Here is an 18,724-nt window from a genome sequence, read left to right as displayed (position 1 = left end):
TCTCTTGGGTTACTATCCTGTTCCATGGATCCATGTTTCTGTTTTTGTGCCAGTACCATAATGTCTTGATTACTGCAGCTTTGTAGTAAAGTCTGAAGTCAGGGAGTCTGATTCCTCCAGCTCCATTTATTTCCCTAAAAACTGCTTTGGCTATTCCGGTCATCTGTGTCTCCATACAAATTTTAAGATTTTTTGTTTGAATTCTGTAAAAAAATGCCATTGGTAATTTGATAGGGATTGCATTGGATCTGTAGATTGCTTTGGGTAGTATAATCATTTTCACAATATTGTTTTTTCCAATCCAAGAACATGGTATATCTCTCCATTGGTTTGTATCATCTTTGATTTCTTTCATCAGTGTCTTATAGTTTTCTGAGTACAGGTCTTTTACCTTAATAGGTAAGTTTATTCCTAGGTATTTTATTCTTTTTTTGCAATGGTGAATGGGATTGTTTCCTTAATTTCTCCCTCTGATCTTTCATTGTTAGTGTATAGGATTGCAAGAGATTTCTGTGCATTAATTTTGTATCCTGCAAATTTACCAAATTCATTGATTAGCTGTAGTGGTTTTCTGGTGGCACCTTTAGGATTATCGATGTGTAGTATCATGTCACCTGCAACAGTGACAGTTTTACTTCTTCTTTTCCAATTTGTATCCTTTATTTCTTTTTTTTCTCTGATTGCCATGGCTAGGACTTCCAAAACTCTGTTGAATAATAGTGACAAGAGTGAACATCCTTGTCTTCTTCCTGATCTAGAGAAATGCTTTCAGTTTTTCACAATTGAGAATGGTGTTTGCTGTGGGTTTGTCAAATATGGCCTTTATTATGTTGAGGCAGGTTCCCATGGTTTGCCCACTTTCTGGAGAGTTTTTATCATAAATGGGTGTTGAATTTTGTCAAAAGCTTTTATTGCACCTATTGAGATGATCATATGGTTTTTATTCTTCAAGTTGTTAATATGGTGTATCACATTGATTGATTTGCGTATATTGAAGAATCCTTGCATCCATGGGATAAATTCCACTTGGTTATGGTGTATGATTCTTTTAATGTGTTGTTGGATTCTGTTTGCTAGTATTTTGTTGAGGATTTTTGCATGTATATTTATGAGTGATATTGGTCTGTAATTTTCTTTTTTTGTAGTATCTTTGCCTGGTTTTGGTATGAGGGTGATGGTGGCCTCATAGAATGAATTTGGGAGTGTTCCTTCCTCGGCAATTTTTTGGAAGAGTTTGAGAAGGATTGGTGTTAGCTCTTTTCTAAATGTGTGATAGAATTCTCCTGTGAAGATATCTGGTCTGGGGCTTTTGTTTGTTGGAAGATTTTTAATCACAGTTTCAATTTCATTACTTGTGATTGGTGTGTTCCTATTTTCTCTTTCTTCCTGTTTCAGTCTTGTAAGGTTATACCTTTCTAAGAATTTGTCCAGTTCTTCCAGGTTGTCCATTTTATTGGCATAGAGTTGATTGTAGTAGTCTCTTAGGATGCTTTGTATTTCTGTGGTGTCCGTTGTAACTTCTCCTTTTTCATTCCTAAATTTATTGATTTGAGTCCTCTCCCTCTTTTTTTTTTTTTTTTTTTTTTTGTACGCGGGCCTCTCACTGCTGTGGCCTCTCCTGTTGTGGAGCACAGGCTCCGGACGTGCAGGCTCAGCGGCCATGGCTCATGGGCCCAGCCGCTCCACGGCATGTGGGATCTTCCCGCACCAGGGCACGAACCTGTGTCCCCTGCATTGGCAGGCGGACTCTGAACCACTGCACCACCAGGGAAGCCCAGTCCTCACCCTCTTTTTCTTGATGAGTCTGGCTAATGTTTTATCAATTTTGTTTATCTTCTCAAAGAACCAGCTTTTAGTTTTATTGATCTTTTCCATTGTTTTCTTTGTTTCTATTTCATTGATTTCTGCTCTTGCTATAAACTTCCCTGTTAGAACTGCTTTTGATGCATCCCAGAGGTTTTGAATCGTCGTATTTTCATTGTCATTTGTCTCTAGGTATTTTTTGATTTTCTCTTTGATTTTTTCACTGGTCTCTTTGTTATTTAGTAACGTGTTGTTTAGCCTCCATGTGTTTGTGTTTTTAACGTTTTTTCCCTGTAATTGATTTCTAATCTCTTAGTGTCATTGTCAGAAAATATGCTTGATATGATGTCAATTTTCTTAAATTTACCGAGGTTTGATTTGTGACCCAAGAAGTGACCCATACTGGAGAATGTGCCATGTGGAATTGTGAAGAAAGTGTAATCTGCTGTTTTTGGATGGAATGTCCCATAAATATCAATTAAATATATCTGTTCTATTGTGTCATTTAAAGCTTGTGTTTCCTTATTAATTTTGTGTCTGGATCATCTGGCCATTGGTGTAAGTGAGGTGTTAAAAGTCCCCCACTATTATTGTGTTACTGTTGATTTCCTCTTTTATAGCTGTTAACATTTGCCTTATGTAGTGAGGTGCTCCTGTGTTGGGTGCATATATACTTAGAATTGTTATGTCTTCTTCTTGGATTGATCCATTGACATTATGTAATGTCCTTCCTTGTCTCATGTAACATTCTTTATTTTAAAGTCGATTTTAACTGATATGAGTGTTGCTATTCCAGCTTTCTTTTGATTTCCATTTGCATTGAATATCTTTTTCCACCCCCTCACTTTCAGTGTGTATGTGTCCCTAGGTCTGAAGTGGGTCTCTTGTAGACAGCATATATATGTCTCTTGTTTTGGTATCCATTCAGCTAGCCTGTGTCTTTTGGTTGGAGCATTTAATGCATTCACATTTAAGGTAATTATTGATATCTCTGTTCCTATGACCATTTTCTTAATTGTTTTGTTTTTGTTTTTGTAGGTCCTTTTTTTGTCTTGTGTTTCCCACTTAGAAAAGTTCCTTTAGCATTTGTTGTAGAGCTGGTTTGGTGGTGCTGAATTCTCTTAGCTTTTGCTTGTCTGTAAAGCTTTTGATTTCTCCATCGAATCTGAATGAGTTCCTTGATGGATAGAGTAATGTTTGTTGTACGTTCTTTCCTTTCATCACTTTAAATATATGTGCCACTCCCTCTGGCTTGTAGAGTTTCTGCTGAAAAATTAGCTGTTAACCTTATGGGAGTTCCCTTGTATGTTATTTGTCATTTTTCCCTTTTTGCATTTAATAATTTTTCTTTGTCTTTAATTTTTTCAATTTGTTTACTATGTATCTCAGCGTGTTTCTCCTTGGGTTTTCCTGCCTGGGACTCTGTGCTTCCTGGATTTGGGTGGCTATTTCCTTTCCCATGTTAGGGAAGTTATTGACTACAATCTCTTCAAATATTTTCTCAGGTCCTTTCTCTCTCTGTTCTCCTTCTGAAACCCCTATAATGTGAATGTTGGTGTGTTTAATGTTGTCCCAGAGGTCCCTTATGGTGTCTTCATTTCTTTTCATTCATTTTTTTTTTTCTGTTTTGCAACAGTGGATTCCATAATTCTGTCTTCCAGGTCACTTATCTGTTGTTCTGCCTCAGTTATTCTGCTATTGATTCCTTCTGGTGTATTTTTCATTGCAGTTATTTTATTGTTCATCTCTGTTTGTTCTTTAATTTTTCTAGGTCTTTGTTCTTTAATTCTTGAAGGTCTTTGTTAAACATTTCTTGCATCTTCTCGATCTTTGCCTCCATTCTTTTTCTGAGGTCCTGGATCATCTTCACTATCATTATTCTGAATTCTTCTGGAAGTTTGCCTATCTCCACTTACTTTAGTTGTTTTTCTGGGGTTTTACCTTGTTCCTTCGTCTGGTACATAATTGTCTGCCTTTTCATTTGGTCTATCTTTCTGTGAATGTGGTTTTTGTTTCACAAGCTGCAGGACTGTAGTTCTTCTTGCTTCTGCTGTTTGCCCTCTAAGTTAACTTTTAAACAGTGAAATCTGTCCTGTTAAAACTGGGAATCTCAGGAGCTATTTTATCTTCTTCCCACCTCAATGACCTACCTCTCAGGGTATGTTATTATGAACTAGGATTTATTTTTCACATGTGTCTTTCTCTCACACCATCATTCAATTTGTCATGAAAATATGCTGTTTTGATATGCAAAATATATCCCCAAGCAGACCCTTCTCCATACTGCTGCTATCGCCACCTGGACCACTCATGTTCAAGTTACCCTCATCTCTGACCTCTGGTCGTGTAGGAGCTTCCAAGCTGGTCTTCCTGCTGCTGCCCTTGCTCTTGTACACTATATTCAGCACAGCAGCCATGGTGATCCACTTAAAATGTAAATGACTTTATATAAATATAGATGTCTCTCTTTTGGTCAAAATCTTCCAGCAAGCCCTTTTTTCACTAAGAATTAAAGCTAATGTTATTACGATGACTAGTAAGGCTCTATATAAACTTACCCCCAGCTGGCCTCCTTTTGTAATACCATCCCCCCATTGGCCTCATTGCTGTCCCTTGAACATACCCAGCATCTTCTTAGGGTTATCCTAGGAACTTTTCTCTAGCTGCTCATCTTCTGGAAAAACTCCCTCACTTCTTTAAATTTTTGCTGAAATATCACCTACTCAGTAAAGCTTATCCTTGACACACTATTTAATGATACAAATTTTATCCTCCCTAAGTCTTTGGCTCTACAGATTCCCCTATCCTGCCTTACTTTTCCTTTTTTCTTAAGCACTTAAAATATTTTAATATTCATTGCAATTTACTCATGTATTTTAAAATTCCTAATTCTCCCCTCCCCTATTAGAAAGTAAGCTACATGAAGGCAGGAATCTTTGTTTTGTCCACTGATGTATCCCAAGCACCAAGAAGAGTGACTGGCTTCAGAAAATATTTGTTGAATGAATAAATGAAGATCATATGTGTATATAATAAAGCTGAGTTAGTATACTGGGGATTTGATTATTTATTAAATGAGTTTATTTTCATATTATTTGGTTATTTCTCCTAAAAGAAGAATACAAACTCAGTTATAAAATTGGAAAACACCCCAGCATTCATTAACTGAGGTTGGATTAAATAAAACATGTCCTAGAAACACAATGTAGGATAATTCTCATATAAGAGAATAAATGTGTGGTCCTTGTAGATACTTGAAAAATTATTGTGAAATAATGTTAAATGAAAAAAGCACACAAAACATTCTGTGTAGGGAACATAAGAGTTTTTGGCATCAGTCTGAGGAGATGTCACTGTTTCATTCTCAGCCCTTGTAGTTCAGGTGAGCCTGACCTTACTCCAGAGGTGAACATGTGATCCAGGGACAGCCAGTCAAAATTCTCTGACTTCCTAGCCATGGTGATTGCTTCCAGTATAGACTTGAACACATGTTGAGCAGCGAATCTACATCTTTGTGTTAGCTATTGGGAAGTAAGTGTTTTCTGTGTGCTGTGATTATCAGCTCTAATAACAATGAAAACTTGGAGCTTCTATTGATTATCTTTGAAAATGAAGCGAACACAGAAGATATGTTGGCTAAGAGGTGAAGGAAAAAAAGAGATCAATATCAGATGATATTTTAAAACTCCTGGACCTACCTAATTTGAGTTATATTTTTTTCACTTCTGAAAGGGTCCTGATTAGCATACAATCACACTGATTATAACTCTGTAGAACTTATATTTTTAAAATGAAGTATACATGAAGTCTTATTTACTCTTCTTATATTGATTAAGAACAGGGAATTTGATAAAGAATTTTTTTAATGGTGATAGTGTTCTTTTTTCCTCTTTCATTCAAGAACTGGAGTAAACAGTTAATAAAAACTAAAGTTCGTGAGTTAACTGAATTTTTCTGTTGTTTAAGCTTTAGGTTAATGAAGCCTTTGCTGTCAACAGTTTTACTGCTCTGACAAATTTAGAAACAGTACTTACTCTATAATTTTGTGTTTCGATTGTACAGAGAAATCGCAGTAATCCACTCCAATGTCTGTAAAGTCCACAAAGGTGGAGGACAGAATCTGGAATGCCCAAGGATTTTTTTCCTTGAGCTTTTGGCATACGTTAAATCCATCTACAATTTCTGAATCACCCCCAGTGACTGTTTGCTTTATGCAGTGCAGAAGCTGAACCTATGAAAAGAAACAGAGAACTATGTTTTAAAATGGTATGCACTTAACATTTTTGACAGTTTTAAGAAAAGATTCATAAAAGTTACTGAATTAAAATCAGCAAACCTTTTATATCTGTCTCTTTGGTGACAACAGAGAAAGAGGTTAGGGAGAAAAAGTTGCTTGTAATCAATAATTTATAGTTCAAACATTGTTATAGTTGAAGACAAGGGCACAGGCATATAATGTTCATTAGTAAACAAAAGGCACAGATCACAAGAGCAGTGATCTTTTGAGTGGGCACTCTGTGTTGACTTTACAGAGGAGGTGGGATTTAACATGGGCAAAGGAGGATGGATAAAATTTTGGATACATAGAATGGAATGGCAAGAGCTAATCAGGTGGCAGTGTTGATGGGTATGCAAAAATGCATACTTCACTGGGTCTCAAAAAGTTTGGCTGTGGTAGAGGGTCACAACTGGGAATAGTAGATCCAGCTGGAAAGGTAATCTAGGATTTCATCAGGAGAGTCTGGAATGTCAGATGAAAGATATTGGACTTTCTTGTGCACAGAGGGGAATTGTTAAAATCTTTTGAATATGGAAGTAATGTAGTCAAGACTGAGTTGGAAATTATTAGTCTAGTGGTGTTGACAAGAGATACATTTTTTAAGGGGGGGGGAACTAGTGAGAGAGTAACTACTTGAGAATCTAATGCAGTAGTTCAAGCATAATGATAAGGGAATGAGGAAGGATGTGGCTATGAGGATGAATAAGCCCAAGGTACACTGGGAATGAGAAACCAAAAGGAATGTTAGTTACTTTTACTAAGAGTTAGGGAAAAATGTTTAACATTATTTCATTTTGAAAAACTAAATGTAGTAATATTTTAACAATATTCTTCTGAATGGAGTTGATTTGTTTTCCTCGGTTATATGATTCTTTTTGGTAAGTCAGCATGGGTGGGTGATTTTGAATACTTTTTTTTTTTTTTTTTTGCGGTACGCGGGCCTCTCACTGTTGTGGCCTCTCCTGTTGCGGAGCACAGGCTCCGGACGCGCAGGCTCAGCGGCCACGGCTCATGGGCCCAGCCGCTCTGCGGCATGTGGGATCTTCCCAGACCGGGGCACGAACCCGTGTCCCCTGCATCGGCAGGCGGACTCTCAACCACTGCGCCACCAGTGAAGCCCTGAATACCTAAATTTTTAATACCTAAATTTAGACAGTAATTTTTCTGCTTAAAGAAATTAACACTATTCAGCTTAAAGAAACTAATACTATAAACTAAAACTTCCTCTTTACTGAATAAAATAAAAATAAAAGCCAGTGTCTGACAGTTCTTGTAGAAAGGAAGAGGCAAATATGATCAAATACTCAGACTAGGGGGATATCAGTATAAGGGGGGAAAATATCTATTTGGCTTGGTTATCTCCGTAGATGGCTAGGGCAGTGCTGTCCATTAGAACTTTCTGTGTTGATGGAAATGTTCTTCCGTGCTGCCCAATATAGTAGTCCCTAGTCCTATACAACTACTGTGCACTTGAAATGTGGTTAGTGTGACTTAGTTAGCTTAAATTACAATGTAAACAATCATAGATGACTAGTGACTACTATATTGGATAGTGCAGATCTAGAACACAAATTCTGCCTCCTCCCGAGTCCACACAAAATTTCTCAATATTTAAAATTTTATACATACTTGATCTTAAATTATGATGTTATAATGCATATTTATTAATTCCTCACAACAGTCCTTAGAATTCGGTAATTTCATCTCCATTATATAGATGAAGAAACTGAGAGTCAGGTGTAAACACTGGCCAGCTGGTAAGAACTCTGCTAATACATGGCAAAGCTAATGTTCAAACCTCAGCCTATTTGCTTCAAAGTCCTCATACAGCAAGTTCCTTTCCTGTAATAGGAGAAGTCCCTTTATAGTACTCTTACTAATTTGGTATTATGTGGTGTGTGTGTTTATGTGTTTTGTAAACTTAAACTTCCATTACAGGTTGATAATACCTTATTTTCTGCTATTAGGAGATAACTGATCTAAATGAATAATGGTTCAGTCCTTAAACTTATGCCATTTTTTTTAAGCTTGAAAAAATATGTGCATAAGCTGACCAAGTCATTGTAGAGAATTATCTCATCGCCAGGGTAATGAGGGGTGAAACAGCATAATTAAAAAGAAGATGAAATGGAAATATCAAACTCAAGTCTTCCAAACTCCAAGAAGGCAAAGCAATAGCATAACTTTGTCTTTGGGAGGATCTGAGTGTTCTTTAAATCCTTTTATACTCTGCCATAATGAAGTCACAGAATATTGCAAATACAAATCTTAAAAAAAAAAAGGTCAGCTGATGTCTTTTACATGTGGCAAGGCCAACTAATAATCTTCTTTTGTACATTTACATTTTAATGCCATCTTATGAAAGAAAAAAGACGATGGAGCCAGACAATACTTTCATCATGAATTCAAAAGGTAAATATACGCCTGATGTGTATAAAACCAAATTTGATGTCATGTAAGTCATTCAGAACCAAAAATATTTTCTTTTTAAATGTTACTTTATGGCAGCATGTGACTTTTGGCCCAGACAAAGACAGTGAAGGAAGCAACATCTGTGTTTCATTAAAGATGTCTCCTTATCCTCCCCCACGTGATTGAAATTGATCAAACTGAACTCTCAACAGGTAACTCATTATCCAGATCATTTCATCTGTACTGAAAAGAGCATTGATTTATTTTATTTGTTATAAGAGAGCGCAAACTTTGGTTTAATCCCTGAGTAATTCAAAATGGAAATTTAAACAATAGCACAAGCAGGTGGCTACATTTTATTCATTATTTTTACCAGAATCTAGACATTTCAGGAATCATTTTTTATTTAAAAATCTCCTATCAGATCACTTAGATTTGGATATTGCACTTGCTGGTAGAGATTGGTACAATTTTGTGGCATTTTTAAACCTCTTTTTGGAATATTTATTAAGTCTCTATTACATGTAAGGTGCTGGGTTAAGTCTTGAAATTTATGGAAGTATGATTCAATTCCTGTATTTTGAGAGTTTGTAATATATGACAATGTCTATAAATAATCAACATTTTATAGAAATTATGGTAATTAGAAAGTCCAACTCAAGATCCCTATGGTGTGGTGAAAAACTTGATGGAGGCCTGGTTTCAAGTTCAAGTTCCCTATTAATCAGATGTCACCCTGTGAAAGTATTTAACCATGCTGGGTACCATTTCATCATTTAACATAAAAAGACATGATGTCTCCTGTCTACCTTAAAGGAATTCTAAGAGGCATCAAATAAAGCAATATAAGTAAAAATGCTTTGAAAGAATATAAAATGCAGAAAAAAAAAAATGCTATGAAAATGTCAAGCCTTATACTTCAGGGACATTTATGAAGTCTTTTAATTACTTTTCCATAGGCTTTCAATTTTAACCCAGAAACAAACATAAACTCATAAAAAGCAGACAATTTAAAAATTCAAATAGAATCTAGTTTTCTAGTCTAATTTTTAAAACTTTATTCCATTTAACTTCTCCAACCTGTCTTTGGCAGATGAACTGAGCTGATTAGTTTGGCTTTTAACCCTCAGGGTTTTAGAAAATTTCTGGACCACGTTTAAAAGAAATCACATTGTGTGCCTTCCCCTCAATCCCTACCCAAAAAGGTGACTATTGTGGGTCAACTTCACTGTCGTCATTTAGTTCAGAGAAATCATGTGGTGTTTTACAATCAGCAAAATAAAATATGTGAAGTCAAATACTAGACTAGCTTAGTTAATACTGATGAGGACAATGGGTAACAAAGGCACAGGGAAAATGTGTCCAGTCAATATGATGAAAAACACAGAAATTTTGATTTTCCCCCATTTCACCTTCATTAGCTAGGGAACTGCCCCAAATTTCCATTTACTGTTGAAGATATAAATTTCTGTGTGGCTATTTCATTTAGTCTCATTTAGCTCTAAAAATAGGAACAAAATATCTTTTCAAAGGTAGTTTCCTGACCATTTATTTCTTGGTTTAACAAAATGATGCTTTTGTAAAAATGTAGCTGGTTTAGTAAAATGGTAATTTTGTAACAATGTAGTGGAAGAGGAGGCTTCCAGAAAATCTGGAGGATTTGTGGTTCCATGGTGAACATCTCCCTGCTCAATGAAGTATCTGATAGCTGGGAGAGTAGATGATTTCCACAACCAGACAGGGTTATTCTGCTTCTTGTATTCATACTCCTTTGTAGTACATCTTTGCAGCTTCTCCCATAAAAGGTGGCCTCTATTTCCTCACCCCTTGAATCTGGGCTAAACTCATGACCTGCTTTGACCAATAAAACATGGCAGAGATGACATTCTGCTGATTGAGGGGAGAGGATGACAGATCAAATGGAGCAGGGGCAAGTCATCTCAGCTACCACCTAGGTCAACCAGTCCCTAGCAGACTTAGCAACCACAGAACTACCCAGCTGAACATAGCCCAAATTGTAAAGACATGAGCTAAGTAAATGGCTGTTCTTTTAAGCTGTGAAGTTATGGAGTGGGTTTTTTTTTGGGGGGGGGGGTTTGCAGCAATAGCTAACTGATATGAATGGTGGCCATGTGACTTTGTGGGAAAAACTCTACATTGTGTTCCCTGGTTTTATTTTCTCTTTTAACTCTCTTGGGAATGGTAAATGTTCAAAAAGACCTCAAGATGTACCACTGTGGTAAAATGTCTTGGCAAAGCAACAAATGCCAATAGTTATTTCCAGGGAGAAATGAAGAAATGTTAAAAAAACCCAAAACAAAACAAAACAAAACAAAAACATGAAAATCTTCTATTCCTTGGGAATATGAGGCTATTCAGGATTTAAATACAGAGATTTTCTGAGTTTGGATTGTGTTTGGAGAAAGATCTACATAAGACAAATTAGCTAGTGAAACATATAATCTTCTAGGCTCAAAATGTAGGAGGATATTAGTCCTTGGCCTGCCTTGTGGAAAATATGTTGAAGCTCACCTTACCCCAGGTGGATGATGGAGGGCTGGATAATCAGTGTGAAAGCTTAGCTTCCCAGTTGTGTAAGCCACATTGTTTGCGTCGATTTTGTCTTGCACTTGCCAAGTGTGTCTGTAAAATACAAGAAACGTGTTTAAACAGGCTGTCACTAAGTCAGAGGAAATGTGTGAGAATGAACTTGAGACATGGGGCAAATGGAAACTTCATTTTATGAAATAATTACCATAATGACTATGAGTCAGGAAAAGAGTCTGACCTTTCTTTGTCCAAAGTAACCGTTTCAGAATCAGCATCTCCTCATTTCTCTTCTCCTCTCCAAAAGAGAGTGCAGAATTTATAAAGAGGTGTATATGTGTGTAGGTTATGTTTTTTAGTAGCTTAATGCAGTTGAAAAAAATGATTCATTGAGGCAAAATTTACAGAACATAAAAGGAACCACTTTAAAGTGAACACTTCAGAAGCATTTAGAACATTTACAATGTGGGTAACCAACACCTCTTCCTATCTAGTTTCAAAACACTTCCATCACTCCAAACTAAAACCTCTTACCCATTAAGCAGTTTCTTCCCATTCTGTCCTCTTTCCAGTCTCTGGCAAACAACAATCTGCTTTCTATCTCTGTGGATTTACCTCTTTTGGCTATTTAATGTAAATAGAATCATACAATATGTGACTTCTTGTGTCTGGCTTCTTTGACTTAACATAATATTTTTGAGATTCATCCATGTTGTAGCATGTATCAGTACTTCATTCTCTTTTATGGTTGAATAATGTCCTATTGTATGGATATACCACAATGTTTCTATCCATTCATCATTTGATGGACATTTGCGCTGTTGCTACTCTTTGGTTATTGTGAATATTGCTGGTTTGAACATGTGAACATGTTCAAGAACATGCATTTATTTGAATAACTGTTCTCAAATTTTTTTGGGGGGGTAATACTTAGGAGTGGAATTATGGGATTATGTCATAATTATATCTTTAACTTTTTGAGGAAACACCAAATTGTTTGCCACAACAGCTGAACCATTTTACATTCTCACCAGCAATGTGTGAGGGTTCCAATTTCTCCACATCCTCACTACACTTGTTGTCTGTTGTTTTTTTAAAATTATTTATAGCCATCTTAGTCGGTGTGAAGTGGTAGCTTGTGGGTTTGATTTGTGAGAACCTAATGACTAAAGATGTTGAGCATTTGTGCTTGTTGGGCATTTGTATATCTACTTTAAAGAAATGTATTCAAGTATTTTTCCCATTTTAAAATTGTCTCTCTTTTTTTTGTTAAGTTGTAAGAGTTCTTTATATATCTGAGATACTAGACCCTTAGATACATGATTTGCAAATATTTTTGCCTCTTCTGTAGGTTGTCTTTTCATTTTCTTGGAATGTCCTTTGATGTTCAAAGTTTTTAATTTTGATGAAGTCCTATTAATTTATATTTGTTGCTGTTTTTGGTGTTATATGTATGAATCCACTGCCTAATTCAAGGTCATGAATATTTACCCCTATGTTTTCTCTTAAGAATTTAATGATTTTAGCTCTATAATTGATCCACTTGGAATTACTTTTTTATAAGTGGTGTGAGTAAGAGGTCCCAGTTCATTCTTTTGCATGTGGGTATACAGTTGTCCTAGTACCATTTGTTGAAGAGAGTATTCTTTCCCCATTGAATGGTTTCAGCACCCTTGTTAAAAATCAATCAGCTATAGATGTACGGGTTTATTTCTGCACTTTCACTTATATTCCATTAGTCTATATGTCTATCCTTATCCCAGTACCACAATATTTTGATTACTGTTGATTTGTAGTAAGTTTTAAAATCAGGAAGGGTAAGTCCTCCAACTTTATTCTTTTCAATATTGTTTTGGCTATTCTGAACCCCTTGCAATTTCCTATCAATTTGAGGATTGGGTTTTCCATTTATGCCAAAAGGCCATTGGAATTTTGGCAAGGACTGCATTGACTCTGTAGCCCACTTTGGTTAGTATTGATATCTTTAACTATATTATGTCTTATAATTCATGAATATAGGATGTCCTTCCATTTATTAGATCTTTAATTTCATTCAGCAACATTTTGTAGTTTTCATTTTACAAGTCTTTCACCTCCTTGGTTAAATTTATTCATAAGTATTTTATTCTTCTAGATGCTACTGTAAATGGAATTGTTTTCTTAATTTCCTTTTCAGATTGTTCATTGCTGATATACATATAACAACTGACTTTTCTGCATGGATCTTGTATCCTCCAACTTTGTTGCATTCATTTATTAGCTCCAGTAACTTTTTTGTGCATTCTTTTGGGTTTTTTACATACAGGATCATGCCATCTGAGAAAAGAGATAGATTTACTTCTTCTTTTATCATTTGGATGCCTTTATTTCTATTTTTTGCCTAATTGCTCTTGTCGAAACTTCTAGTACAATGTTGAATATAAGTGGTAAAAAACAGCATTCTGTCTTATTCCTGATCTTAGGGAGAACTTAATGAAGTTTTAATTACACTCTTGTAACTTCACTCAGATCAAGAAACAGAACTTTAAGCTCAAACATATGCCCTGTCCCAGTCACCATCCTTTCTTCTCTAGAATAACCATGACTGTGACTTCTATATTTATCATTTCTTTGCATTTCTTTACATTTTTATTCCCTGAACATGTATCCTAAGACACTATGTTTAATCTTGCCCATTAAAAACAATTGTTATGTCTTTTAAGTCTCTTAATCTATATGTTTCTCTTCCAGCCTATACTTCTTACAATTTATTATTTGAAGAAATTAGTGAATTTGCCCTATAGAGTTCCTCACAGCCTGGACTTTGCAGATTGTATACTCATGGCGTACTTCAACATGTTCCCTGTCCTCTGTGTTTCTGGAAAATTGGCAGCTAAATGCAGAGGCTTGGGCAGACTCTCTCTTCTCTCTTGGACAAAACTGTAGATGTGATTGTGTTCTTTTATTACAAGGCACAGAATATCTAGATGTCTTTCTTTTTGTGATATTTGTTGCTCGTGCTCAATAGCTAGACCCACTAATTCACTGGGGATTCCAAATAGTGAAATACCAAATTAATAATTTCTTTTTTATTTATCAGTTGGAATACTTTTAAAAAGATTCATTTTCCCTCATCTACTATTTGTTTACCCCATATAATAGCTTAAATAGGGATGATGAGATAAATGCTTGATTCTTTCCTTTATTTACCATTTTGCTATGTAATGGGTTAGTTTTCTACCACTCCAAGATGAATAATAAGTTTTCTAAAAAGTAACATCATTGATGAAAATGGATTAAAATTAAATAGAGGTAATGGTTTCAAACATTGCCAATGTACTAAATGACAGAGAAATGCACATGTTAAAATGGTTAATTTTATGTTATGTCAATTTTACCTCTATTACCAGAGAATAGCTTGACTTAAACGTTATAAAAAGTTAATTAAAAAAATAACTAGAGATTACTTGCAACTCTGTGGCAAGAGAAGCAACCGTTATTCAGATTTTGTAAGGCTTTTCCTTGGAAGATTGAAACAATGGGTAATTGGAAGGAAGCTGTGTCTCAAAATAAACCAAAGCTGATTTGAAAAGATGTCACTATACATGCATACCATTTTATTGCTGTTATAATGTCTATTTGTTAATTTATGTTCATATTAAGTCATTTTCAATAAATATATATTGAAAAAACCTATTCTATTCCAGGTATTGTTTTAGCATTAGTAATATAGTAGGGAACAAAAAGGACAAACAAGTAATCACCAAATCTAATATCAGATAGAGGTAAGTGCTATAAAGAAAATAAAGCAAGGCAAGGAGATAAGGCTTGGGGTCAGGAGAACATCATGGTGGAAATGATGCTTTGGGAAATATCTAGAAAGAGCTGAAATTTTTCATAGAAACCTGAATTAAATAAGGGAAGGAGAAATGTGAATGTCTGAGAGATGTATTTGAGGCAGAGGACTCTGAAATGAAAAGATTGGGCTTTTTCCCCATTCTCTGGGACTGAGAATGAAACTAGCTATTTTGCTCTGTTTTTTTTTTTTTTTTCTCATTTAAATTTGGGGTGGAAAGCCTGGTATAACTTTCATTAAAATTAAAGAGCCATCCATATGTGGGCATAAACTGGAAAGAGTCATAGTGAAAGGAGAAAAGGGTATGTATAGCCTGCTGCAACTCAAGTATGAGTCAGGCAATCCATTATATTGTTGTGACTATAGCCAAGAAATACATGTTCTCTATGAAGTTCGTGTCACTCCATGGTCCATATATAATACAGATTCAGATTATTGTCAACATCAGCATTCCAAGAACAATCTACATATAGGAAGGGATTTAGGTACAAAAAGAGTAATTTCATCAAATTATAGAATATATAATGTCTTCTAAGAAGATGATGCTGTCGACACTGTCAGGAGGAAATGACTTTATTTAGATTTTCTGTCCAAGAGTGATGATCGTTTTGCTTTGATCCATCTACATTCTCTTTCCTGGTTCCTCCTACGATCAAGGGTAAATGAACTGAGTTTTGCTGTGGCCAAGAGCTGGCTGAGATTCAAGGTGCAAGCTTTAGGCAGGGAACAGATCTTTTCTTTGACACTAACTGGCTTCTACAGGGATGGGGCTTGTGACTTGACTTCTTCAAAGCAGTTCTCCAGCCCTCTGAGCTAACTGGCAGGGGATGGTAAACATTTTATAGCCCTAAAGTGTCTTAGGCACGGTATGGGATGTATAGCCTAAAAGTCTATGCTCACACATAATGATAAATCCCAGGAAAGTAGTTTACCAGTTCCAATCATAAAACCTTCTCTTAATAGTTATAGCATAAGTCTGGAAAAATCTTAGAAATGTCATTTGATTTACCTTTCTACCTCCTTATAGAAATGAGTCATGCCAGGAAGGCTTCTATGACTCTAAGCTTTCACTTATCCTTCTCAAATCCAAACCTCCAATGAAACATAGCAGAAATAAATGCAAGTATGATCCATTGGCCTGTGTAGAAAGCATTTTTAAAAAGTCCGCTTGTGGAGCCTTAGTGAGATTAGGGTGTACTTACATGCACCTCTTATTAGTGACATATTCTTAGGTTGTTCTAAGAAAGGAAACAACTCAAGCAGATTATCAGGAGCTGTCATGCAATAGAGGTGCAGGACCAGATTGTTCTAAAGAGGAAGAAGCAGGCTCAGTGTAGCATCTAAATCTGATGGTGTAGACTTGCTTGTAATTGTACTTGGGGCAGGTAATTGTCACTGTACAAATAATACTGCTTTTGCCAAAGATGTTATTAAACAAGCCTAAGTATTTTTACTGAGCTATTCATGTCATTCTCAACATTTAATTAGAACTTTCCCTATTTTTCCTCATCTATTCAAGAATTTTGTCAAAATCTTCTGTACATTAAAATCATGATGTTAAGGTAGCACTGTATTTCATGGAATTGGTTTGAATGCTAATTTACTAGATTCACCCTAATCTAGATGGCCAGTCATAGATACCATGGCATTTCATGATATTAATAGTGTTTTGTGACAAATTTGAATCCTTCAGTATTTATGGAATGCTGAAATTTTGTTTTCACTAGATTTTTTCTTTATAACCTGGGTGATAGATTTTATACTCTTTTGGTTAGTGGCTCACACTTGGAAAATCATGCTGAATTTATTTGTAATCTTTTTCTTTTTTGAAGTACTATTTTATGAAAAGATGTTCTAAACCTGCAACCTGGATTTATTGTTCCCAGCAGCTACAACCTCCAATGTTGACCTGCTGCAAACTCTTATTGTCAGATATAAGAAAGAATGCCTTTTTGAACATCATTACTTATCCCATTGTATCAAAAACATAATGTTCATATCTTATTTTTATTTTTTAAGTTTTAACATGGAAAACACTCTCCTAGCTAAAATAAACCAAAAAAATTTATAGTTAACCATCTAAAGGAATACATATTGCTTATTATTTCTAACTATAGTTGTGATGCTTCCACATGTGACTTGCTAGATGCAGTCACTCATCAGACATCCAGATATTTATTTTTCCATTATCATTTATTAGACACATACAATGGGCCAGGAACTGAGGATGCAGAAGTGAATAGAATAGTCATGGTACTTGCACTTCATGGAACTTACAGTCTATGCAGAAGACATATTAGTGTGATTTATCTTCCAAAGCTAACGTACAAGGTGTTATGAGAGTAAAGATGTGACAGTCAGGTGGAGAACTGAAGATTGAGTAGGATTTACTTAGAAGGCTAAAGGACATTGCAGGCAGAAAAAAATACCTTGTGAGAAGGCCTAGTGGAGGGAAAGAATATGATCTATCAGAGGATGTGAGAGATGAGCAAGGAAGATTTGCTCAATGGCTATTCTTGGCTTCTCTTCAACTTTCTGCTTCCCTATAGTCCTGTAGAGTCTTACAAAAAAAAAAAATCTCATTACAGCAGGGAACTGAACAGCTCCATAAAACATAAAGATATGAAGTAAACAAGGAGGATTCTGGAATGTTGGTGGTGACAAAGTTTTTAATCTCTCTGAATTCTCTCTGCAAGACATCTAGAGTACAAACCCCAAAACTCAGTGACAATATCTAATTAAAATTAGGTGACAAGTTATTTCCATGAACCCCCAAAATGAGTGAGTATAGAGATGGGCCTTCCAAAGCAACTGTGTAGGAGGAAGCAGAGGGAAGCAACTAGATGTCTGATGGACCAGAAAAATTCCCAAATTACTGACAGATATTCACTGGAAAGTGCAGTAGGGCAACTTGAGAATGGTAATTAAATCTGGGAGGGGATTTTGACATTCCACTATAGCTGAATACAAGAGGTCTATAGTAAGGAGTTGGAATAGTCTGAGCACCATGAACTCTAAAATCTTACTAAATTCCCTTCCATGATAAAGCTTCCTTCTGAGAAAAAGATCCTATGTTGAGCATTACAGGGACAAAGGAAAAACGTCTAGATGAAAGTAAAGGAGAAGGACTGGGAGGTCTTAGAATGTTATTGCCCATAATTTTGAAATATAGCTTAAAACCATAACTTATAAAAGGTTTCTGAATCACATCTCCCTTTAATAGTTAAGAAAACACATTTTATATAAAGATAAGCAACATACAAATGATTAAGTTTTAGTCTCATAGTTAATTTATAAAAGAGAAAGAAAAAATAGTGAAATAGCACACCTACAGAAAATACATCATTGATAGAAGGATATGCCCCTAAAAGATGAAAAATATATTTTTTTCTGTTTCTAACTTCTATTTTCTACTTATAGCTACTTCTAATGAATCCAGAAGACTTTGGTACAATATATGAAAGAATAACTTACATAAGAAGCAGAAACTCAAAAATGGGATGACATACTCAGAAAAGAAAAAAAAATTAAAAATAATTAGAAAATGAAAACTAAATTAGAAGAAATACAAGATCAAATAAGCATAACAAATAATGCCTTTGGATGACTACAGGATGAAAGGGAGGAAAATTTAAATGTCAAAAAAAAAAAAAGAGAAAGAGATAGGGGACCTTCAAGGTGGCCTGAGGAGTAAGATGTGATCACCTTCCCCTCCAAAAATACATCAAAAATACATCTACACGTGGAACAGCTCCTACAGAACACCTACTGAACGCTGGCTGAAGACCTCAGACTTCCCAAAAGGCAAGAAACTCCCCACGTACCTGGGTGGGGCAAAAGAAAAAACA

At 35.5% G+C, this 18,724-nt stretch overlaps 1 protein-coding gene across 2 annotated transcripts in view; it reads right to left on the bottom strand.

The window, feature by feature from the left end:
• The window catches only part of BBOX1 (gamma-butyrobetaine hydroxylase 1), a 77,772-nt gene that overhangs the window by 14,078 nt on the left and 44,970 nt on the right, over positions 1-18,724 (bottom strand). For both annotated transcript variants that reach the window (XM_033862647.2, XM_033862648.2), the window contains exons 5-6: positions 11,032-11,137; positions 5,838-6,034 (exon numbers count right to left, since the gene is read on the bottom strand). In XM_033862647.2, the coding sequence (XP_033718538.1) occupies positions 5,838-6,034; positions 11,032-11,137 (303 nt within the window). The remainder of the gene's footprint in view (positions 1-5,837; positions 6,035-11,031; positions 11,138-18,724) is intronic.

Source organism: Tursiops truncatus, chromosome 8, assembly GCF_011762595.2.
Source record: "Tursiops truncatus isolate mTurTru1 chromosome 8, mTurTru1.mat.Y, whole genome shotgun sequence".
NCBI classification, from domain to species: Eukaryota; Metazoa; Chordata; class Mammalia; order Artiodactyla; family Delphinidae; genus Tursiops; species Tursiops truncatus.
Note: the sequence above shows the minus strand (reverse complement) of the source record. Positions and strands in the feature narration are given on the sequence as shown.